The sequence below is a fragment of the Podarcis bocagei genome, assembly GCF_964188305.1.
Source record: "Podarcis bocagei genome assembly, chromosome: 13".
NCBI classification, from domain to species: Eukaryota; Metazoa; Chordata; class Lepidosauria; order Squamata; family Lacertidae; genus Podarcis; species Podarcis bocagei.
Genome location: NC_138138.1, coordinates 32,134,127 through 32,159,429, shown reverse-complemented (window position 1 = coordinate 32,159,429; position 25,303 = coordinate 32,134,127). Strand labels below are relative to the sequence as shown.

Genomic DNA, 25,303 nt, shown 5'->3' with positions numbered 1-25,303 from the left:
GCAGTCCTGCCCAGGAGTTGAAATTGTTGAGATCTGCGAAAGAATTCCTATCACTGGAGACAGATAAAATGTGGGGCCACAGGGGTGGTCTTCCATGTCTGCTAGTAGTTATCATGTTCGCTACATATTATCTCTTTTAATTTATGTTGATGTTTTAAAATATATTCTATATATTTGCTCTATTTAGCTTTGCTTTTATGCTGGGGTGGTTTCTTTATTATTGATGATGTATGCTTGTTTTAAATTATGCTGACTGTGGCGTACTTTAGTCTTATTGATGTACAGCCTGAGATCTCTGCATTAAGCATAGATGTAAATATGTTGCCTCCCATGTTTAACTATGTTTGCTTGCACCATTTTAGCTTTTCAGCACATGTATGTGTAATCTCCCTGCATTCCATGCATGTTTTTTTTTGGAGTCTTTAAGAAAGGAGGATTGTAGGATTAACTTCCTCTTTTTCTATTAATGTGTGATATTGATGCCTGGTATTAATGGTGTATTTTTCTCAAGCGTCTCATGTGGGAACATTTGGGCTAATGCCATTACTTTTCAAAACGGCAACAGCAAGTCAATCTACCAATATTTCTGTGAAATCCAAAACTACTAAAATTGTGTTGCTCTGACTTAAACCTAGTTGAAGTTGGACATCTTGCGTTTAGCTGTATATCGGTGTTTGGATGTTTTGTGTTCATAATTGTAACTTATGTGTGGATCTTGACTGCAGTCCTCAAAATGCCTTCTGAACAGGGACGCCATAAAGCCCTCTCCACCTGCCTGCCCCACCTCCTGGTTGTCTCTCTGCTTATGTTCACTGGACTCTTTATCTACATCGGACAACCTAGTAAAAGCTCATCTGGCCTAGATCTTTTCTTTGCTGTGATATATACTATTCTTCCCCCTATGCTCACCCCATTCATCTGTAGCATGAGAAACAAAGAGATCCAGACTCTTGGACTCTGTGGAAACAATCAAATCTTAAGCAATTTCCTGACACTATTCCCAGGTTTATTCTGAAATGTTTGTGATTTCCTTTTATAGCCCTTCCTAGGAGTTGAGATCTGCTGTGGTTGCAGGCATGAAAAGTATGCAGCAGAACAATTTAGAATACACATGTGTTGTTGCCCCGTACTCCATAGATATTATTTTGTTGAGTTTTGAAAAATTAAACCATTATTACGGTTCATCGTAGTGTCACCCAGGTAGACTGTGAACAGGGTAATTTTGCTATTGCTACAATCCCTACCCTGGACCTTTCCATATCTTGTTGGCATCCAACTACTATCAGCCAGGACCACTTATCATCCTGTTTTGGGTTGAAGGGAGATGGTGTCCAACAAAATATCAAAGGCCATTGGTTCCCCACTCACTTAAATTGATTGGTTTTCTATTGTCATCTAAAAGCAATGCATGGTATTAAAGTAACAGCATTTATTCCCCCCGTGTTGTTTTCCGTGTTGTTATTGGGTAAACCAAATGTTCTTTGCTGTGATGTATGCTATACTTCCTTCACCATTAAATCACTTCATTTATAGCTTGAGAAACGAAGAGATCCAGACTGCATTGCAGAAGCTATTGAATCTTAAACGCTTGTATGGCACTGTTCCTAGATTTGTTCTGAAAAGCTAAAATATTGTAGAGCCCTGCCTGGGAGGTGATATCTTACACGGAGACACTTATTAGTGTCCAATCACTGGGGGACATGTGGATGGGCCTGCTCCAGTGGCATGTGGTTAAACTTTTCATAGCGGAACAGTTAGGGCCAGAGGCGCTAGCTTGCGAGGGATGTGGGGGGACAATGTCATGAGTGCGACATTGTGGTGTCCTGTTGTTGAGCACATGAGCATTGCACCTCCCTCCCTAAGCTGGGCATAAGCGTCCCAGGCTTTGTGAAGGAGGTGCTAGGGGTCTGACAGGATGCTGGAATCCTCCTGCCTCCTTCCAAAAGCTGGATAAGGTTTGGGAAGATGGCAGGATGGATCTTGGACCCATCGGAGCCTCGCGCCTAAATCCTAAATCCGGGCAGAAGCTTCCTGGGCTTAAGGAAGGAGGCACCAGAGGAACACCAGGGGGACTAGCCTAGGACTCAGCTATACAACTGAAAAATAAAACATTTTAAGTGTGTTTTAAGTGCAATATACAATGTGACACTAGATGGTGATGGTGAGCCTTATGGAAAATTCAGTGTGTTTTTAAGAAAGCTTTTAAAACAGCATTTTCAGAATGGTTTTTATATGTGTGTAGATTCCACCCTAGTCCCCTTAGGCCAATGACTGCATGTCACTGGCCTGCTCCATGGTGGCTCCCCAGCTTTGGAATTACATTTCATTTGAGATTTCACAGGCATCCATGCTGGGGGTTTCCCCCTGACCCACCTCTGATTCATTTCACGCTGAGCTCCTTGTTTTATTATTGTTAATATATTCATGTTTTCACTGCTGTTGATTAAATTTTATTGTAGGTTGGTTGGATAACAGGATATCAGTATTTTAAATAAATAAATAGTAATGCCTTTTCTATATCAGAATACTCCCCCAGTTCACTGTTAACCTTGCCTGCAGATTCACACAATAGGTGTGAGTCATCACCATCCATATCATTATGATGTATGCCATTATTATTTTTAAAGTGTGCCATACATGTATACCATGGACGAGTGGAACTTGTCAACACTCAAGCACTACCGCCAATAGAGTGGCACCTTGTGTTTATTGAAGTAATAATAATAATAACAATAATTTTATTATTTGTACCCCACCCATCTGATTGGGTTGCCTCAGCCACTCTGGGCAGCTTCCAACATACCAGTATATAAAAACATAATAAAACATTACACAGTCTTTTAAGTGCTTGAAGAAAAAGAAGAAGAAGAAGAAGAAGAAGAAGTCACCCTTTTCCATTTTGTGCTTTTTATTTTTAAGATTTTATTTATACTTTTAATTTTACGACAAACACAAAACAAGAATTTGAATTATTCCTCATCATATTTTGACTCCCCTCCCCCCTATTTGTGGTTTCCTACATTTATACTGTTTTTTACTGCAATTCTAAGTTAACCTTATTTATTGTTTATCCCAGATAGTCAATATATGTTTTCTGTCACTGCACATTTTTACTTTAGTCCTGCTAATGTCTTAATTTGTTTACAATAATTTTGTAAATAGTCAATAAACAGTTTCCATTCTACATTTAAAAAATTATCTTGATTTCTTATTCTAAAATTCCTATAATTCCTAAAAGAAAAGCCTCTGATTTCTTAATAAAAGTTATTTTAAACATTTTTTTCAATTCACCATATAGCATTTCCCAGTAGACTTTTACCTTATTACAAGTCCACCACATATGGAAAAAGGTAACTTCTTTACTTTTGCATTTCCAACAGGTATTTTGTTTAGAGTTACACATCTTTGCTAATCCATTGGGTGTCAAATACCATCTGTACATCATTTTCATATACAGGTAGTTTTTCCTCAAACCATAACTTGCTATAAACCTTAGATCTATATTCCACAACCACTCCCAAGCCAACATTTCAATATTATGACCAATATTCATTGCCCGATGTGTCATTGAGGATTTCACTTGTTCATCCACTCTGTGCTTCATTTTAAATCAGAAGATTAGACTGAAATTGGAGATTCATGTTGTACTCACACAAAGCAATGTAAAAAAATGCAATGCTATGATGTAACTTTCTTCTTCAGATATAAGATAGATGGGAATGGCTTCAGATTCTTGGCACAATCAAACTCATCTGATTTTGTATCTCTAATACTGGAGACTGTAGGAGAAGGAACTGCTAAAGTGGTCAAACCAGTCTCTTTGTTAAGGTAATAACCCCAGCCAGCCTGCTTAGTATCCTTTTTACATGTCTTTTGACCTGGACAAGTTTGTCTAGTCTCCAGTGGAGCTCTGAAGACAAAGAGATTTGACTTCCTCTCTGTGCTGAAGCTGAAGTTATGGGTTTGGGGCTCTGTGGGAACCTAATGGAGGAGAAAGATAGATTTGCCCTCACGGTCACGTAACTGCCGTGGCAGGTGAAGGGAGGGCCACAAGAATGAACACAGAAGACTGGTATTGGGTTGAATTAGGCCAAAACTTTATTGATTACAGGAAAGAGTTGGTTTGGCTAAAGCACTGGACATCTATCCAGAATCAGGCAGACTGCCTTCCGCCTGATAGGAATGTGGTGGGGTTTAACTTGTGTTGGACAGTTGCCCCCAACATGGATTGGATGCCACGACCCCACACAGGCCACCATCGTGACAGGTATATGGGCCCATTGGTCTCCCAGTAGACTCCTGGACAGAGTCACCCCTCCTGTAGGAGAAGGAACTGCAGTCTCTTTTTAAAGTACCCTTTTTTTACATGTCTCAAGAGTTTGCTCCTCATCCCCTGCAGCTTGATGCCACGTCATCCTAGGTGTAGAAATTTGTCATTGTGTAGACTTATGTGGAGCTAGGAACACACAAATACATGATTAACTGAAACCTAAATTATGGCATGGGGAGGGAAGGACTCCTTAGAACCCTGAAGGAGGAGAAAGATGTGTTGAGCAGTTAATGTTATGGCCCTTCCATCCTTTGCTCAGGTGTGTGTGTGTGTGTGTACCATATATAACAAAAGACCAGACTCCACTGACTTAGTGACTTTCATTCTAAGAACACCAAAACAGAAGTTAAGTGCTTGTGTAACTTATTTTAAATATATATATTGTATGACTAATAATAATAATAATAAATAACAACAACACTTTTATTGATCTCATAACATTGCACTTTGTAGCCAAGACGTTGTACATCAAACAACCTTTCTTGTCAGGAAAAAAAGAAAATAAATGAAGTAAAAAGGGGGGGGGGAATAAGATAAAGAAAAATGATGTGTGAATGAGAAAAGGGGCAACATAACAAAACAAAAAAATAGATTGAAAGGGAAAATACATTCCAGAAATGTAAAAATAAAACCAATCACTCAATAAATTTGTTTTCTTGATAATTATGTATTGTTTTATGTAATTATGTACCGTAAGTTTTACCGTTAAGATAAATTTGCCAGGTTTTCCTTATCCAATGAGTTGTACCTTTTTCTTGATTTTATTTGTTTATTTTTTTGCAAACTACTTTGAGTCTTGTTTTTTAATAAGTGGGGGGGTCTTTGTTTTTCCATTTTTTGTGCAATATACCATTTTGCTGTTAGCAGTGTAGCAACCTGCTGTAAATCAGTATTACTGACGTCAGAATGAAATTTCAAAAAGAAGAGTTATTTTAGGGTTTCTGGGAAGATCATAGCCAGTGCTTTTGATAAGGGATTCTTAGCGAAGAACTTATACAGATGGGGGGCCGCTAGGGGCGCATTGGCAGATGGCTGACAATACCATCTCTCCAGCTCACACGAGGCAATTAAGAGGCTGATATGGGAGTATGCAGCCTCCCTTGTTACCCCAAGGAAATGGGGAACACTGCCTTGCCTGCGGTTGCCATAAATCACCCCCAGATTCGAAAGAAGGGGGTGAGGGCACTAGGCACACAGCCCTCGTGGGAGACGGCTCTCCCTGAAGCTGCCTCTAATCGCACTTCTAGTTGCAGGAGCTCAAAATAAACAATTGGAGAGAAGCAAATGCACATATTTCGAGTGAAGATTGGGAGATAAGACTGCTAATTAAAGTGATCTCTGTGAAGTGGAGCGACGGGCTGGCTTCAACAATAAATCAAGAAGATGATTCATCAAAGGATTGGTATGTCGGAGCGGGACTGAAAAGGGGGGGGACTTTTCTTTTTTTAATCTTATGTGAGTACCCAATAACCCTCCACCCAAGAAAGAACCGTTGCAATTACTGATTACAAGCACGATGATTAAGAACTGGGTGGAAATAAATTACTAATCAAAGACATGGCTTGTGGGAACATCGGGAAAGGAATGGAAGCTCTTTGTGACGCAGTTATAAAAAGAGACTTGTTACAGCAGGCCTGTCCACAGGATGATCGAGGGGGAGGAGGACCATGGTCTGTTATTATATCGGACTGTGAGTTTGACCTGGCAGGGCCCCCTGAGAAAACTGAGGAGAGACTGGCAGGCCTGTGGAAATTAACGGACAGACTTTGGGAATATTTTGCATGGAGGTGCGGAAATGGCATCTGTCTATTTTGATATGGCTCTTGGAGGAGTGTAAAATCCACACAGGATATAACAACGTTTGTTTTCAACCCGCTTGTGGAGACTACCAGAGATCACAAAGAGGAATATGATAACAACAAGAAGATGATGAAAATAACAAAGAGAAGATTGAACAGAACTGTGAATAACAGAACTGTGTACATTAAAGCAGCAGCAAGAGAGATGTTTGGATCCCTTTCTGAGCTCGAAGCATGGGTACCCCCAACAAAAATTTGGCTGTGTAATTTGGAATTAATGTGATTTGGAATTAATGTGATTTGATTGGCCTGTTAATAAAAAATATTATTTTTTTTAAAAAAAAGAAGAACTTATAAGATGTAAGTGATATAAAACAAACATCAAACAGAAGTACATAAATAAGGCATGAATGAATTAAATAATAACATGAATGATATAATTTACACAAGTATCATAAAATAAATAAAACAGAGCACTGTCATACTGAACTTCTATGTTTCAGATTGAGTCAGTAGAAAACCTTTTCTGAAGCTTGGTATTTGTTCTGGCTTATCTCTACAGCAGTTCTTTCAAATGTATTGACACTAAAACTTGCAGCTAAAAAAAAAACATCAACTAACAAGAAATTACAGTGCTGCAGACATTCCTAACTCATTTTAAAACTTATGGGGAACATCATAAGATTCAGGGCCTTAGAGAAAGGAGACAACAGGCATAACCCAAATTACTCTGAGATCATGAATTTGCTGCCCATAATAGTGGCCACGTCTTGCCTCAAATCTCCCACTGAGTATGTGCAACCTTGTTATAGTGCTATACTTAAGTGGATTACCTTCTGCCCTCGTAACAACATGTAGTAGATTCCAGGTCAGTATCCCAGAGGCATTAAAGAGATGTCAGAAATTTGTTCTAAGAGTGGCACTCAACCTCTCATGAAAAAATATTTATTTGTTCACTGGCAAATAGTCTCTTGGTAGACTTGTCTTGCCTGGAAAGAAGAGTTTATGTTTTTCAAAATATCTCTGGTCTTTTAATGGAGAAATTTGGGGGCAATTGGAGAGAAACATGTATATATACCAAAATGTTTATATGCATTTAATTTAGCAGATGCCAATGCTATAACCTAAACTCCCATCATCCTTTACCATTGTCCACACAGGCTGAAGCTGATGAGAGTTGAACTCTAAAACAGATGGAAGGCATCAGGTTGGCTAAAGCATAAGTTTGTATGAAGAGCTATCATCAAGACGTTTGTGCTTAGGAATGAAATTCAGAAAAGGGATTCTTAGAAGAGCCCTTCACATTCAGCATTTTCCACAGGGCAACCTTGATATCTTTGTTCCTCAAGCTGTAGATTAGTGGATTCATCAGGGGTGGAACCACAGAATATATAACTGCAAACACCAAATCCAGATCAGATTGTGAATTAGTGGGAAGCCTGAGGTAGGCAAAAATTCCAGTGAATACAAACATGGAGACCACAATAAGGTGGGGAAGGCACGTGGAGAAGGCCTTTTGCCTTCCCTGCACCGAGGGAATTCTCAGCACTGTAGTGAAGATTTGCACATACGTTACAATGATGAAAATGAAGCAACCGAGCACTATGCTAACGCTCAGCACAAGAACACCAATTTCAACTAGGTATAAATCAGTGCAGGAGAGCTTGAGCAACTGTGGGATTTCACAGAAGAACTGATCAACCACATTAGAGCAGAAGGAGTTTGCAAAAGTGCTACTCGTGTGTACTATCCCATAGACAAGGCCGCTTATCCACGCACTTGCAACCATTTTCATACAGGCTACTTTGTTCATTATTGTCTCATACCGCAGCGGGTTGCAAATGGCAACATAGCGATCATGTGCCATCACTGTGAGGAGGGCAAAATCTGATGCTACAAAAAAGAGTAGGAAGAAAACCTGGGCAACACATCCAGAATGAGAAATCAATCTGGTATTAAAGAAGGAATTAACTATGGATTTAGGTATAGCCACAGAAATTGAACCAAGGTCCAGCATTGCTAGGTTCATCAGGAAGAAGTACATGGGAGTGTGGAGGCGATTGTCAGAGACTATAGCAGATATGATGAGAAGATTTCCAGTCACAGTTGCCAAGTACAATGCCAGGAATACAAAAAAGTGCAAGAGCTGCAGCTCTCGGATCTCAGAGAACTCCAGCAGTAGAAAATGGGACATGGAACTCATGTTGGCTGTAGTTTCCATCATTACAAATTGCATGCTATATCAAAAAAAGGGAAAAGAAATAGATACATGTAACACTTCACTAAAATCTGCCAAGTACAGAAGCAATGGTACTTGATTTGCATTCATGTCAGCATTTGTTGTCAATGGGCTGGGTAGCATGGGTCTTACTTGAGGATACTTGAGGAATTCAATTTCTGTGAACTCAGTTGATCTACCCCTGCTAGACTCTTGTGCAGATCATGCCAAGATTACCCTTTACATTCTGCATTCCTTTGAATTCTGCAATGCAGTTCCAACTCAACCCCCCCCCCCCTCAAAAAAAAAAACCTCTACTGGAATGTGTATTTGGATACAATATGTTTAGAAATGCATATACTAATGTAAGATGTATAAGTATACATTTTATATCCATGTATGCATTTCTAAATATATTGTATCCAAATACATACCATATTTGAATGTAAGTAAATATATACGTTATATTAAAATACTTTACAGTGGTACCTTGGTTTACTACCATGATCCGTTCTGGAGCTCCGGTTGTAAACCAAAACAGGTTGTAACCCAAGGCGCGCTTTTGCCAATGGGGCCTCCAAAAAAGAATTGGTTATAATCCAAAAAAGGGACACACACTTCCGGGTTTGACGTGGTTGTAATCCAAAATGGTTGTAATCCAAAATGGTTGCAAACCAAGGTCCCACTGTATATTAAAATAGAAGTTGGAATCCCGATCGTAGTCTGGGAGTACTCCTACATTCCAATTTATCACTAGCAGTGGTTCCCAACCTTTTTTGGGCCATGCTCCACCTAAGCATCTCTAAAATCCTGATTCCGCGCTCCCCCCCCGACATATAATTCTTATTATCCAAAAAGTGAACTCCTATTCATGAGGAGGAAAAGTCCATTGACTTGGTCTGACTCATTCTCAGATTGCCCCCCTTAAAAATGAAATTGCTCCCCTCTTGGGCATGTGCCCCATGTTGGGAACCATGGCACTAGAGTCTCAAGTCTCTGTAGCCAGGGGTGCTTATGCCTGGTTCTCTAGCTATGACCATTATTGGGCCATGATAGCATAGCCTCAGTTGTCCATGCTCTAATGACCTCCTATGTAAGTTATTTAAAATGTACTCTGCATGGGGCTGATCTTGAAGATGGTCCAGGGGCTACAGTTAGTGCAGAAAATAGCTGCTAAGTTGGTAAGTGCAGCAGTCTGATTGGACCATGTGTCCAAATGGGTTTTGGCTTTAACAACCCTTTGCATGGGGGTATGTATATTGTAAAAGCAGTGCTTTTACATGTTTCAGTATGCGTTTCAACAGCCGTCCTTTATTACAATATGATTACCGTATATATCTCCAAGTTTGCAGCAGCATGCGTGAGCCCAGTTACACACAATATCAAGCCTAGTTTTCCCCAGTAGCTCCTCTGGCATAAGTTACAATGCTTTCTATTAGGATTGCTCTGCCTATGCTCTGTAAAAGACCATTCCATTTCTATTAACAGAATGCTCTAATTAAACTAGCAGTACAAGCACAAAATGCTTCACTTGAGCCCAGGATAACCATTTTAAATTTTCTAATTTCAGTGAGTTCAGCGTTAACATAAATATCTTCCCAAAATAGTTTTTCTGACTATAGTAATTCCTAACTGAATGGATCTTGCCCTAATAGTTAAACTCGAAGTGTACTGAAAGTTGTGCAGAATTTCGAATGCGCTACAGCCCCAGCCCCACCAATTTCACATGGGTTCGCACCCCTTATTCTGCAAAGAGGCTTTCCATAGGTTACAAACTGCTGCCTGAACTTCCTTAAGGCAAATTATGTTAGGATTCAAACAAGAGTTTTTAGTGGCTACAAACTCACCAAGTCAGAACCACAAAGGCATACCATAATTAAGCTCCAATAAATTATAACCATTATAAGAGTTTCCTTACTGCTTTTCCAAGATATCCAAATGTTTCAATTTCATTTCATTTTACAGCACAGTCCAAACCCAGGCTTTACCGAAATGATGGAATTTGGATTTGGTAGATCTCAGGCATTCCCATCTGAGCTGGGGCTATGTTAGCATATGTTCTTTACCCCACCTGAGCTAGACGTATACTAGCATAAGTCCCTCAACCTCAGCTCCAAAAGGCAGATTTCCGTGAACCATGAAGCTGCCCACAGAAAACTACACTAGCAATTTCTAAATTTTCATTATATAAATAACTCACCATCTTCTTTCTAGACAATGCAATCACCAGATGCAGCTTCTTCATTTGCTGCTTCCAAGTGATGTCTATCTGTCTAGCTATCCGGGATGTTTTGAAGTTCTTCAGCTCTTCTTTGTTTTGAGACTCATGAAGATCTTTTTAAATGGATGATACAAATTTGTCACCCTGAGGCAGAGTTTTGTTAATCAGTTTATGTGAACCTTGAGCCTTGGTCCCAAGAGCCCCAAATAATTCCCCCAGATAAGCACACAGATAAAAGTTAACTTACTTGCACTGTGCACTATTTCAAAGTTATCTACTCCTCACAATGTCTCTTTCTGTACTACAATAAAGATGTAAAGGCTCATTGGTAACTAGCGTAAGGATGGCCCTCTATTGGAATAGTTGTCAGAGGGCAGTGTTTTTATGTTCTCTATTTGATATATACTTACAATTACTGAGTGCCAAGATCCAGGTTTGGGGCACGTATACACTTCAGTGAAAGAATCCCGGCAGAGATTTAAAGTCACAAAATATGCAGGAAAGTAAAGTATAGAAATATAGGCTGCTTGACCTTTAAAATATACCCTTCAAAGTGAGTTCCAAAGTTTCATTATCTCTCAGCATAGGAAAATACCACATTTTTGTAAGTTAAAAATTGGTTTCCATGTAAACTTTTCAAAGGTCAGGTTCACATGTTTTTCCATACATCAGTCAAAAAAGTTGCACACGCAGTAAAATCAGGCTTAGTTGCAAAGTGGTGAAAGTTATTGGTACAGAAACTCAATAGTTTATAGGAACTCAATAGAGGCTTGTTAGAGCCATGTGACTAAGCCATGTGATGCACCCATCACCCTATTTGCCTCTCTTCCTACACTGAGGGAAAGTTCCGTGCCTATAATGTAATGTATAGTTTCAGTTGTAGATAAATATAAAACGTTATTAAACCCATTTAGAGAATAGGTTGTCAATGGTAGAAATCCAAATGAATTTCTCCCCAAATTGTCTATGGGGGTATTACTTGAAATACTTAGGTAGGCAATAAATGAAACACCAATTTAATAATTAAAGGCATTTATTTGCTAAACAAGAACAAAACGAAGCAAAGTATATATATTCAGATAGCTTTGAGTTACTGGGAAATTTCCTCCAGAGCAGCAGCACATCATTTTACTCCTTCGGTCAAAGGCTGGCATTGGTATCTCTTTAAGCAGGGGCACTACTGGTCTTAATATACTATCTGAGTGTGAGAATATGGAAGACAGCCACATTCTTGTGGTCAACCAGGGAAAGGACCAATGACTTACATCAAAAGGTTAGCAAGCTGCCATCTCCACTGTCAGTCTAATATGCACTTATCCCTAGCATGTCCATGATCTTGCTAACCCATAAATCAATGACAAATCTTGGCAATCAGCCCAGATTGACCCCATGTACTGATAAGATACACCACCACAATCATGCCAGTTATCTCTATAGTCCAAAAATAAGCTCGCATTCCATTATATGACGTCTACCACATATAGTTAATTCCTCAAAACATGCTGCTTAAAATGTCAAAAAAATGCAGTGGCTGTCCATTAGCTAAGCAGGTTCAAGTTTTATACATGTCCTACATAAGACCCCAGAGGTGTAATATGTTCAAATGCCACTTTTTCCACGTGATCACAACATGCCTTGAATATTTTACAATACACCTACATCACCCTTTTGTTTTGATGATCAATGGGGCAGTGCGAACTGTCATGAGTTACTTGAACTTGGACTTGCCTGTGTACTAAGAATGCCAGAGGAAGCTGTTCTTCATATTTCATCTTTAGAGGGAAAACACCATGTATTATTATTATTATTATTATGAAAGAATTTCAATTATAAAGAAATAAAGTGATACAGAGAAAAAAGGGGGAAGTGATGGGGAGAAGAACAAAGATATGTATAAGAAAAATACACAGAGGTACCTTGGTTTAAGAACAATTTAGTTTATGAACAACTTGGATTAAGAATGCGGCAAACCCGGAAGTACATAGGTGTTTTGGTTTCTGAACTTTGCCTTGGAAGCAGAACATGTTCCGCTTCCTGTTGAGTGTGTTCCATTTGTAAATCGAGTCCCCCGCTGATATGGGAAAGCACACCTTGGTTTAAGAACACTTTGGTTTAAGAACAGACTTCTGGGACAGATTAAATTCATAAACCAAGATACCACTGCATATAGAAAAATGCAATGTACTTTACTCCCATACATTCTTATATAAATAACCTCCTACATTCTGTATAAATTCATTCCAAATATTGTCATATTTATCCAAAAAAAGTCTAAGTCTGTAAACAGTCCGTTCACAAGTTGTGAATGTTGTTATATAGTCGATCCATTGATTAAAGGGTATCATATATTTATTCTTCCAATTCATGTATGATGTATGATTTCTGTGATGGTGACCCAAGTATGGAATCACTTCCAAAAATGGGTACTCTTAGCACCAACATACCATTCTTTTTTTTAAAAAACAAGGTTAGAACTTTATTGTTTTCTCAGGCATTTTTTATTATGATATTTCTAACCAGGTTGAATGTCTTTATTCCTCTTCATTTCATTGTATTGTTGATCTGTTATTTCTCAATGTATTTGTCATTTTACATTTATCTCAATACCCTCCTAAATTACTGATTTATGTTTAATGGAAGGGATGGATAAAATATAATTGCATTTAAAAAAACAAACAAACCACAAAACATGGTCACCATTGCTTAGATAAAGGCTAAGACCTGTGGGTACACACACAGTTAAAGAAGAAAACTGGATGATGTGTTTTGGCTAAAACCTAATAGCTTTGACAAGGCACCCTTGATCTCCTTGTTTTGCATACTATAAATCACTGGATTCAACATGGGTGGCACCATAGAATATACCACAGTAAATACCAGATCCTGATCAGAAAGGGTGTTAGATGTAGGCCTCAGGTAGGCAAAGAATCCAGTAAATAATAATGTGGAGATAACAATGAGGTGAGGAATGCAAGTTGAGTAAGCCTTTTGCCTTCCCTGCACAGAGGGAATTTTCAACACTGCATAGAAAATCTGCACATAAGTTACTATGATGAAGGTAAAACAGCTTAGCCCTATGATAATGCTCAACATAACAGCTCCAATTTCAATTAGGTATAAATCTGAGCACGCAAGCTTCAGTAATTGTGGAATTTCACAGAAGAACTGATTGACAACATTGGAGCAAAATGGGGTTGCAAAGGTGCAGCTGATGTGTAGTACTGCATGGAGAAGACCACTAGTCCGTACACATGCCAGCATTTGTATGCAGGCTTGCTTGTTCATCACCATCTCATAGTGCAATGGATTGCAGATGGCAACATACCAATCATAAGCCATGAGTGTAAGAAGGGAGAAATCAGATGATAAAAAAAAAAAAGAAGAGTACTTGAGCAACACATCCAGAATAAGAAATGTGTCTAGTATTTAAGATAGAATTGGCTATGGATTTGGGGATAATAACTGAAATAGAACCAATGTCCTGCATGGCCAAGTTCATCAGAAAGAAGTACATGGGAGTGTACATAGGAAGGTGATGGTCAATAGCTATTGTGCAAATGATGAGAAGATTCCCTGATATAATTGCCATGTACAACAACAAGAAACCAATAAAGTGTAGAATCTGCAGTTCCTGAATCTCAGAAAATTCCAGGAGAAGAAATTCAGTCACTGAGGTGGTGTTCCATTGTTTGCCCTCAACAGTCTGTTGCATAATTTCTGCAGAAGAAAACACAGTGGAAATTACAACACTTATGATCTACTCTGCTAACAATGTCAGTTTCAGTTTCAATAATTCAAATTATGATGATATTTGCTTCCAGCCTTCTCACTCTGTTTTGTTTTGTGCTTCAGGTCAGAGGAAGAAGAAGAAGAAGAAGAAGAAGAAGAAGAAGAAGAAGAAGAAGAAGGAGGAGGAGGCGGAGGAGGGGGAGGAGGATGTCAGATTAGCCTTAACCAGGGCCAGGGCCTTTTCAACACTGGCTCCGGCCTGGTTGAATAATCTGTCTCATGAGACCAGGGCCCTGTGGGATCTGATTTCTTCCCACAGGACCTGTAAGAGTTGTTCCACCTGGCCTTTGGCTTGGAACCAGCCTGATCCCCCCCCCTCCTTCCTTTTCCTTCTGTGATAGAACCCCTATTTGGGGACTTCCCTGGCTTTTCTGGCCCACATAGAACCAGTCTGGATAGTTGACCTTCATGAAGATTTGACATTTTCTCCCCCCAAACAGTTTTTGATCTGGGCTTCCACTGAAATGAGGCTGCATTTTAAGTAGTATTTTAATCTTGTTTTTAAGTTGTATTTTAATCAATTGTTTTTATACCTGATGTTAGCTGCCCTGAGCCCAGTCTTGGCCGGGGAGGGCAGGGTATAAATAAAATTAAAGAAAGACAAAAAGAAAGAGAAGAAGAAGAAGAAGAAGAAGAAGAAGAAGAAGAAGAAGAAGAAGAAGAAGAAGAAGAAGAAGAAGGAGAAGAAGTTTTTGAGCTACCAAGGTCAAGACTGGTGTCTCATTTTATAAACACTCATACTACAGCTGCAGCAGCTACTGCCTCTAATATTTCAAACAATAGATTATTAGGAGCACCATATGCAAAGGACTTTCTTTCTTTTATCTAGACTTTATTCATTTATTCAAACACATGTAGTAGAAATATGATTTATTTAGACACTGGAAAAGGGAAGCATTAAAGAGAAGAACAGATCAAAAAACCAATAAATTATTACAGTACATAAATCAGATTCTCCTAAATTAAGGGTTCGCGTTGTGCACGGGCCTCGGGACACTCCCTTCCACCTGTTTTTGCCTACCTCTTAGCAATCGTCACAACTTTGTAAGGTTTGGCGGTTAGGCATTGGCTTAGTGAGATGCAGGGGAGGTGCTGCCATCACCTGCCCCTCCAGGTACAAGGGTATTCCGTTAGAAGAATTCACGGGTCTGGATCTCATCCAAAGTCCGCTTGAGGGGCTAAGGCCATGCAAGGACCACAGGAACCCCGGCGTGAGTTTCAGTTGGTTGCCATCAATAGAGCTCCCTCTTTTGGTGGTTTACCCTTCCAGACTCCCTGCAAGGCGGGCAGGAGTCAGATATAGTGTTGCCAATGCCTAAGCCAATACCACTCACATTCTGTATTCAATAAAGTTGTGGCCTAAATTTGCCCATTAACAGTTAAACTAAAATATTTGTGTCAATGTATCCTTATTATTGGGGGGGGGGGGCTATTCCGGGACCTTGATGCACAAGCAGTAAATGCATCAGAGAAAGAAAATTGAATCAAATTGTTCATCCTTAGTTTTATAATAAGAATATGTATCATCATATGTCCAGTCTACGTAAGGATAGCTGGACAACAATTATTCATCTAGCAATAGCTTTGGGCAAGAAAGTTCTAAGGTTTTTCATCCAAAAGTGATTCCATTCACTTCAGTGGAGGGAACTAATCAACTTATCCAAGTGATAAAAATACACATTGTCTTCATTCTCAGAATATGCTTGTTGGGGGAAATCCACTGAATCAAAATGAATAGAGTATATGTATACTGTAAAGCACTGATGGGCGCAAAACAACAGAAATAGTAATAAAATTGATTGCGGAATGCCTTCCCTTCTCATGTTGGGCTTTAGACTGCAGTCAAAAATGTGTTTTTGTGCCTAGACTTCTGATAATCCTGTGATTGGATCCATTTGTTTTGTTGTTGATAATGTTTTAATATATTACTTGTTTTATATTGTTTGTTATTATGTTTATTATATTGTACCCAACTATAGATTTATTCTTATTGAAGTGTGCATTATGAAATATTTAAATAAAATAAAGCTGGTTTTATTTGCACCCATTGTACCCATCATACACTATCACTAACCTTAGTGTCATTACAGTAAAGTAAAACTCAAGAACTTGGAAAACTCGAAACTTGAAACATTGATAGATAAGATATTTTCCCTTTCTGACAGGTGTTTCCAGTTGAACTGGGAAAGAAAACAGCAAGCAGCCTTAACTGAAACATTTCTGCAACATAGATCTCTTTATTCTAAGTCCTCTGAAAATATCCCAGCATCTAGACAGACAGCTGAGATACACTGAAAAGCTAAGATGCATTCCCGTCTACAGCAGTAACATTAGTAACACAAAGAGGGATGAAACAAAAAAGCACTTGGGAAAGAAAAAAGAGAAGATATTTAAAAGAGGTGATTGGTGTGCAGAAAGGTTGTACTGTTTCACATGACATATCAACATGTTCAAAGAGCTCTTCATCCAGGAAGCAACCCCTATATGCACAACATTCACATAGCAGCAATAACGTATCACCTTGAAAGAAGTTGTGCTAATATACAAAGTACTGGGAAGGAGCTGCCACTTAGTAGGAGAACAAAGGGACATCAGTTCAGACCATTGGTGCATCTAGCTCAATGTCATCCACATTGATTGGCAGTGTCTCTGCAGGATTTCAGATAGAACTCCATGTTAACATTTAACCAGGAATCTTCTGCATGATCTTCAATCCCAGAGATCTCTATTTAAATATTCAAGTAACAGGTGATGGTTAAGGTGTCTGATGAAAGTCAAGACCCTAAGAAGATGCTGATACTCAGAGTAGACAAAATTGGACTGGATGGAATGACTTAAAGTAAGGCAGCTTCATTTGTCCACTGCACACACAAAAACCAACACTGATTAGAGAACCATTTAGATGTGAGGCTGGCCCACATGGAACACATTAACAACCTTCTAAAGCCTTTGCATGCTTAGGATTGTGTTTAAATTGGCTCTTGTGCAGAGAAGAAGAAGAAGAAGAAGAAGAAGAAGAAGAAGAAGAAGAAGAAGAAGAAGAAGAAGAAATACACTAGGGGTTTGGGGAGGAGGAATACACATCATACATAATGCTAGTAGCATGAACAACACTCACTGTGTACATGGTAATAATACATGGTAATACCCACACAGAAGCATCAAATATGGTGCTCATTTTTAGACCGTCTGCATAGTTGGAGTGATCCATGTTATAAGTAGCTTGCAGGCATTGTGACAAATGTTCAAAGCCTCCCTGTCACAAGAAAACCTCTATCTCTAGAGTTAGATCTATAAATAACTTACAATTCTTTTTCTTTGCGGATTTCTTCTAGCTCCAGATGCAGAATCTTCTCTCAGATTTTAGAGCACTGTGCCACTAACCAGTCATGACAACAAACAATTCTTTCTATGGTGGCTGTAACTAATTTATACATGTTTTGTATTGCTGGAGACATATTCTCAAGAGTTCAGTTGAACAGCTCTAGAGACATGTAGTGGAAAAAATAACTTTGTGGTCTGTTGTTCTGCCTATATGATTTGCAGAGATTGGCTCTATGTAGGGGCATTAGAATGACAGAACTTGTGAGTGGTTGTCCCCCCACATATATGATGACAATATTACATGTTTTAATATGAAATGTAGGAACATGTTCGATGACATGCTGCATAGAAGTCTGAGTATTGCAGCGTTTCTCCCTTGAAACACTGAGCGTTTGTAGGTTAGTAGGCAGTAGCATCTTTCTAGAGGTGATGTTGCTCTTAGTGGGATGGGGTAAGGTGGTACCAATGAGAATAGGGAAGCTTGGAGTTGGTGGTAATGGTCTCACAGGTTCACACATCTGTGGCTGCCCCTGCCTTGGAGCTTCCGAACCTTGCCACCACCTCTTCTTGCCACTGCTGCTTCCCACAACCTACCAGTGATGTAGTTAAGTTAAACAAAGAAAGGATTATGAGGGGGAAATGGATAATTTGGGGGAAGCCAATATCTCCTCCCATTTCCCTCCCTGGTTTGTGATATTGGGATCTCATATTTGATCAAACTTCTCTGTTTCCTATCCAGCTACCCTGTTCCTCAGAGAAGGAAAGCATAAGATGAATAGTTTAAAATCTAGGGAGGTGCTATGAATGTGACCATTAATAGTAGCAGAAGACAGAACATGTGAAATCTTAAAGTGGGTATTTCTGAGTCAAATTACTCTTCCCTATGATCCATGATTTTTCAGCAGAGAAGTGGCAATAAGAGAAAGTAGGCATCTCTGTGTTTTCAGTGATTAGAAAATAATGAGAAAGTTGTATGATATATTTTTCTTGGGAGAGGACAAAAGGAGCTTTTTTTTAATTCCCATTTGGTGATGGGCTATTCCAAAACAGAATATCAAGCTCTAACTATATTTGTAACATGGGGGATATTCAATAATCCATTTATTTTCAGTGGTGACATAAATGCCACTTCCAAGAGAGTGAGTTAGATTGAGAAAATGGTGCAGTGAGAAAGTGCTGCAATCTGGTCCAATTTGCTACATCTTCATCACCATCAAGAAGTTCCATGTTTGTAATGTGATTTATCTTTTAAGCTGTAGATTGGTTATCAACAGTAGTAATCCATATGAATTTCTTCTCAGATTGGCTCATGCTTGCCTTACTAGAAATGTTTACTAGAGGGAAGTTCACAGTGTGCAGATTTGAAGTTCTTCCAAAGTTGGATTGTAAATGCAGTAGGCAGAGTATCAGAATGAAGAACTGAGTTCAAATCCCCCTCAGCCTCCCCCTGCCCCAAAATACACACACTGTGGTTGTATTTGAAGCTGTTGCATTAGAAATGCATTAGGGGATATGATACTGTGCATTGTCATTCAGTGTAATGTGCAAAGATATGATACTGTCAGGCATTGGAGGATCCAACCCCCACGGTAGTTTGCCTAGAACGGATAAGACAAGGAAGTTCTTACCATTTGCTTTTTATTCAATATTCACAGAGAGAAGCTTAGAAATGCAGCCTCTTGGAATAATGGTGTTGCGCCAAGTAACTCTCAACCCACCTTCTCTCTTACTCATTCGTCAACAGCACCACCACCCTTACAGTTGCTGCTTAAGGCCATCTGTCTCCAAGCCCTCCTATTTTTAATGTTCTCTGGGTTCTGGGAGATGGTGGGTCTGGAATGCATTCTACTGATAACTTGTCAGCCAGCTGCTCTGGCTCTTCCTCCTCCTCTCCCTTTATTTCCCCTCATCTTCCTTTGAGCTGTGACATCCCTCAAACTCCTTTTGTAATTCAGAACTGTCTTCTTCTTCTCTGGAAGGTTCAGGCTGAGGAGGCGGTCTCCACCATTCCTTCTCTGTCCAGTCCTTGACAGATATTGAGCTAGCAAATGTGGGACATTGTAAATCACTTGCAAGCAAGGTTATTGTTGTTTAGGCGTTTAGGCGTGTCCGACTCTTCGTAACCCCATGGACCAGAGCATGCCAGGCACTCCTGTCTTCCACTGCCTCCCGCAGTTGGTCAGACTCGTGTTTGTAGCTTTGAGAACACTGTCCAACCATCTTGTCCTCTGTCGTCCCCTTCTTCTTGTGCCCTCAATCTTTCCCAACATCAGGGTCTTCTCCAGGGAGTCTTCTTTTCTCATGAGGTGGCTAAAGTATTGGAGCCTCAGCTTCACGATCTGTCCTTCCAGTGAGCACTCAGGGCTGATTTCCTTAAGAATGGATACGTTTGATCTTCTTGCAGTCCATGGGAATCTCAAGAGTCTCCTCCAGCACCTTAATTCAAAAACATCAATTCTTTGGCGATCGGCCTTCTTTATGGTCCAGCTCTCACTTCCCTACATCACTACTGGGAAAACCATGGCTTTAACTATACGGACCTTTGTTGGCAAGGTGATGTCTCTGCTTTTTAAGACGCTGTCTAGGTTTGCCATCGCCTTTCTCCCAAGGAGCAGGCACCTTTTAATTTTGTGACTGCTGTCACCATCCGCAGTGATCGCGAGCAAGGTGGTGTACCACAAAAACATATATTTTAAAATCATACGTTATAAAAAAAGTACATAACCATTATTATCTTTATATAAAAACAGATCATAAAAGCATCAAATCACATACATTCTGTATAGTATACAATATAAAATGGCTCAGTCACCCTTCAGAGAAAGCACTTTTAAAGATGTAAGATTTTTACTTCCTCCTGTTCATGTATTAAGACTGTTAAGAGGAAGCCTGCCTTTGTGCTCCATCATTAGGAAAAGAACATCATATGCGTACAAAAGAGAGGGTCTTGTCTGGGGTGGTGCTCCAAATGTCAAATTCCTCCCCTCCAAGACGGGGAGCACCAACTAAGCACGAACACTGTATCCTTTTTTTGGAGCAATGTTAACCCATTTTTAGATTGGGGTATTTTTAAATAGGTTGAATGGTTTTGTTCCTTCCCCTTAATTTTTATTGTATTGTTGGTTTGTTGTTTCATAACAACAGGAATATTGTCCTGAAGTCCATTTTGAATAAAGAAAAAAAGGGGGGAGGATAAAAATGTAATAAATTTATTAGAAATCATTGTGCATCACTGTTGAGATGAAGACTTAAACACATACAGTTAAAAAAGGCTTGATGATGTACTTTGACTAAAACCTAATAACTTTGACATGGCAGCCTTGATCTCTTTGTTTCTCATACTGTAAATCACTGGATTCAGCATGGGTGGAACCATTGAATATACCATAGTAAATACCAAATTCAGAACAGAGGTAGACTGCAGGTAGGCAAAGAATCCGGTAAAGAATAACGTGAAGATGACAGTGAGGTGGGGAATGCAAGTTGAGTAAGCCTTTTGCCTTCCCTGCACAGAGGGAATTCTTAACACTGCATAGAAAATCTGCACATAAGTTACTATGATGAAGGTAAAACAGCCTAGCCCGATGATAAAGCTCAGCATAACAGCTCCAATTTCAATTAGGTATAAATCTGAGCATGCAAGCTTCAGTAACTGTGGAATTTCACAGAAAAACTGATTGACAACATTGGAGCAAAATGGGGCTGCAAAGGTGCTGCTGGTGTGTAGCACTGCATGGAGAAAACCACTGATCCACACACAGGCCACCGCTTGCATGTAGGCTTGCTTATTCATCACCATCTCATAGTACAATGGATTGCAGATGGCAACATACCGATCATAAGCCATGAGTGTGAGAAGGAAGAAGTTGGATGATATAAAGAAGTTGAACAAAAGGATCTGAGCTACACATCCAGAATAAGAAATTTGCCTAGTATTTAAGAGGGAATTGGCCATGGATTTGGGAACAATAACTGAAACTTGTCCAAGGTCCTGAATAGCCAAGTTCATCATAAAGAAATACATTGGTCTGTGCAAGTGGTGATCAGAAGCTACTGCAGAAATTATGAGAAGGTTCCCCATTAAGCTTGCCAAGTACAATACTAGAAATATAATGAAGTGCAGAATCTGCAGTTCCCAAGTCTCTGAAAATTCAAGGAGCACAAAGTCAGTCACTGTGGTGGTATTGAACATTTTTGCACTTTTTAGAAGGCCTGTAAAAGGAAGGAGGAAAATTAAAACTAAATCATTATGGCCAAGGTCCTTAAAAAACCCAAAAACATGTTCTTGTATTCACTGAAATCTCCTTGTTCACAGAATTTCACACACATGGGAACAGTAAAGCAATAATTGTCACCCTAGAAGACTAATACATTAGATTTGGCTGAATCCTGACCAAAATCAAGAAATTTAGACTTTGGTCCAGTTAGGCGGATTTGTTGGGCTTACAGATTGAGCAGTGGCTGCTGGGTTAGTGATGGAGGGTGCAATTCCGCTGATTGCAGGGTCTGCTTTGTTAGCCCGTTCTCCACAAGAAATCCTCCACTCTGATGAGTATGTTTCACTCATGAGTGTGTTTAATAAAAAAAATAAAAAAGGAGAAAGAGGCTGCATAGAGGCATGTCCAAGGCCATGACATGGGAACTGATATGTATGTGCACACACAACAGAAAATCCTGCTCACCTCAGCTGGCCAAAAGCATTCTCCCAGATGCAGCAACATGCAGCTGACAGGACAGGGTTTCCACAAAAAGAGAAAAATGCTTGATAGAATTGCCATGTACAAATATGCAGATATGAAGAATATGCAGATCCTGAACCTTTGAGAAATTGAGGAGCAGAAGCCTCCCAGGCCCAAGCTTCCCAGGGCAAGTCCAAGCCCAAGCTGCTCCCAAGCAAAAAACCCCATACATTTCCATTAAAATGTAAAAATCCACCTGGATGGCATGTTGCTCCCCAAAATGAGGACATGTCCAGGTTTTTCTGGACATATGGGAATACTACATCATTATCAATTCAGTGAAAGTCTCCATGCTAGAGGTAATCTGTAATGAAGGTGCAGAATCTGAATTTCCATACATATGAAATTTCTATTCACATGCTTTCTCATTATTCACATGCTTTCTCATCATGGTGCTGATTGAGATTATCTGCACAGTAGACCTGATCTCTGTTACTAGCTTGCATACATTACTCTAACTGCCCAAAGTATCCCTGCCACAAGGAAACCACTCTCTCGAAAGTTATATCTATAAATAACTTACAAGTTTTCTTCTTCATGGATTTCTTTCAGCTCCAGAAGCAGTATCGTCTCTACCATTTTAGAGTACTGTGTCCCTTACCATTCATGGCAATGAACAATTCTTTCTGTGGCAACAGTAGATGTCACCATAGGACAGTGGCTAATTTATATACATGGTTTGTGTTCCCAGAGACTTATTCTCAAGAGTTCAGTGCAGCAGTGGAAACGCACTGAGGCATACACTAGGAAAAAAATAACTTTGTGGTCTGTAGTTCTGCAGATATAATTAGCACAGGTTGACTCCATGTAGGGGTATTAAAATGACAGAGTACTCATGAGACTCAAGTTCTTCTTGGCATGCATATACACACAACATTTTCCAATTTTTAGTATGAAATGTAGGGGCATGTTCTATGACTTGATGTGCAGAGGTCTGAGTACTGTCATGCTTCCTCCTTGAAATAATGAGAAAGCATGTGAATAGGAATTTCATATGTATGGAAATTCATATTCTGCACCTTCATCACAGATTACGTTACAATTATGGTGCAGTGGCCTATGCTTCTACTATCATAATGGGATTTTCACTCTGAGTAAATATCTGAACTTGGCCATGAAGGTCAAACATTTAGCTGTTAAACAACAATAATATGCTTCAGAATGCAGGTGATAACAAAGATAAATTTGGGGTTGTGGGTAGACCTGCCTTATGCTGACTCAAACCACAATATTCTTGTTGGCAACAGCTATCCAGGATTTCAGGTAAGGGTCTTTCGCAGCTGTACCTGGGCATGTGGATTGAACCCTGACTTGCAGAGTAGATGCCCTGCCATTGAACTATGGACCTTTAAATTTCTGACCTTTCACCAGTAGCCCTCATTCTTGGTCCCTCATATAACCTTCTTGATTTGCATTAAGTGGAAATGATTTGAACTTTGATGTTCTCTTTGTAACAGAACAAACCAATGCCAGAACTTTAGAACTTTCCCCATGTAGACTTTTTAATGGCTGCACTCCAGTTACACAGAAGTTGTTGTTGTTGTTGTTGCTGCTGCTGCTGTTGTTGTTGTTGTTGTTGTTGTTGTTGTTGTTGTTGTTGTTATTTTATACCCCATCCATCTGGCTGGGTTTCCCCAGCCACTATGGGCTGCTTCCAACAAAATATTAAAATACAATAGTCTGTCAAACATTAAAAGCTTCCCTAAACAGGGCTACCTTCAGATGTCTTCTAAAAGTCTGGTAGTTGTTTTTCTCTTTGACATCTGGTGGCGGGTGCCACTACCAAGAATGTCCTCTACCTGGTTCCCTGTACCTTCTATAGCCATAGCTTCTTCACACACCCTTGTCATACAGACAGACAAAAGTCATTATCACAGATCAGTGACACATTTCCAGCTTGGCAAAAATACCGAAGGAGGGCTCAGAACAAAGTGAGTGAAGAATGTGTCCAGGAGTGGGGTCATTGTATGGAGCAAGGCCATTGAGTGTGTGTCTTTATAATTAGACATAGCCTAAGAAGACTCCTGAGGGCTGAATAGAGAGGTTCAAAACTCTTGATGTAGAGATATCCAATGTCAACATGTGCAGCATTCTTCATTATCTACTGTACTGCTCCCTGTATAATTCTCTTAGGAACGTATTTCTGAGTGGAATTCTTTACAGAGTTTCCTTCTTGAATTGTAGGGAAAGAATTTGTTATTTGCTCGAGGTTGGGGATAAACACATTACAATCATACCTTGGATCCCGAATGTCTCAGAAGCCGAACATTCCATCTTTTGAACAATCGAAAATGAGAAGTGAGTGTTCTGATTTTTGAACTTTTTTTTGGAAGCCAAACATCTGGTGTGGCTTCCACTATTGTTTCCAGCGCACCTGTGCAATCGGAAACCAATCAGAAGCTCCACCTTGGTTTCCGAACGTTTCAGAAGTCGAACAAACTTCCGGAACTGGTTCCGTTTGAATTCCGAGATACGACTATACATATAAAGTTTATATGTCTGTCTTAGCAGCCCAATGTATTATACAAAAGTCCCCATGTTCTGTGGACCAGATATGCTAAAATGTATCCTAATACTATTGGACGCGGGTGGCGCTGTGGTTTAAACCACTGTGCCACTTGGACTTGCTGATCGGAAGGTTGGCGATTTGAGGCCCTGTGACGGGGTGAGCTCCCATTGTTCGGTCCCAGGTCCTGCCAACCTAGCAGTTCGAAAGCATGCAGTGCAAGTAGATAAATAGGTACAGCTCCGGCGGGAAGGTAAACAGTGTTTCCATGCACTGCTCTGGCTTCGCTAGAAGCAGCTTAGTCATGCTGGCCACATGACCCAGAAAAACTGTCTGTGGAAGCGGACAAACACCGGCTCCCTCGGCCTGTAAAGCGA

General features: G+C 39.7%; 1 protein-coding gene and 1 pseudogene across 2 annotated transcripts in view; both read right to left on the bottom strand.

The window, feature by feature from the left end:
- Positions 1-7,387: 7,387 nt before the first annotated feature.
- Positions 7,388-25,303, bottom strand: part of LOC308571752 (olfactory receptor 14A16-like) — a gene marked incomplete at both ends in the record, with an annotated part of 46,870 nt that continues 28,954 nt past the window's right edge. The window contains 2 exons of the mRNA XM_081167384.1: positions 7,388-8,047; positions 21,580-21,807. Of these exons, the coding sequence (XP_081023510.1) occupies positions 7,388-8,047; positions 21,580-21,807 (888 nt within the window). The remainder of the gene's footprint in view (positions 8,048-21,579; positions 21,808-25,303) is intronic.
- On the bottom strand, positions 13,308-14,280 carry LOC308570678 (olfactory receptor 14A16-like; annotated as a pseudogene). The gene has a single exon. The product of its transcript is annotated as an olfactory receptor 14A16-like (transcript).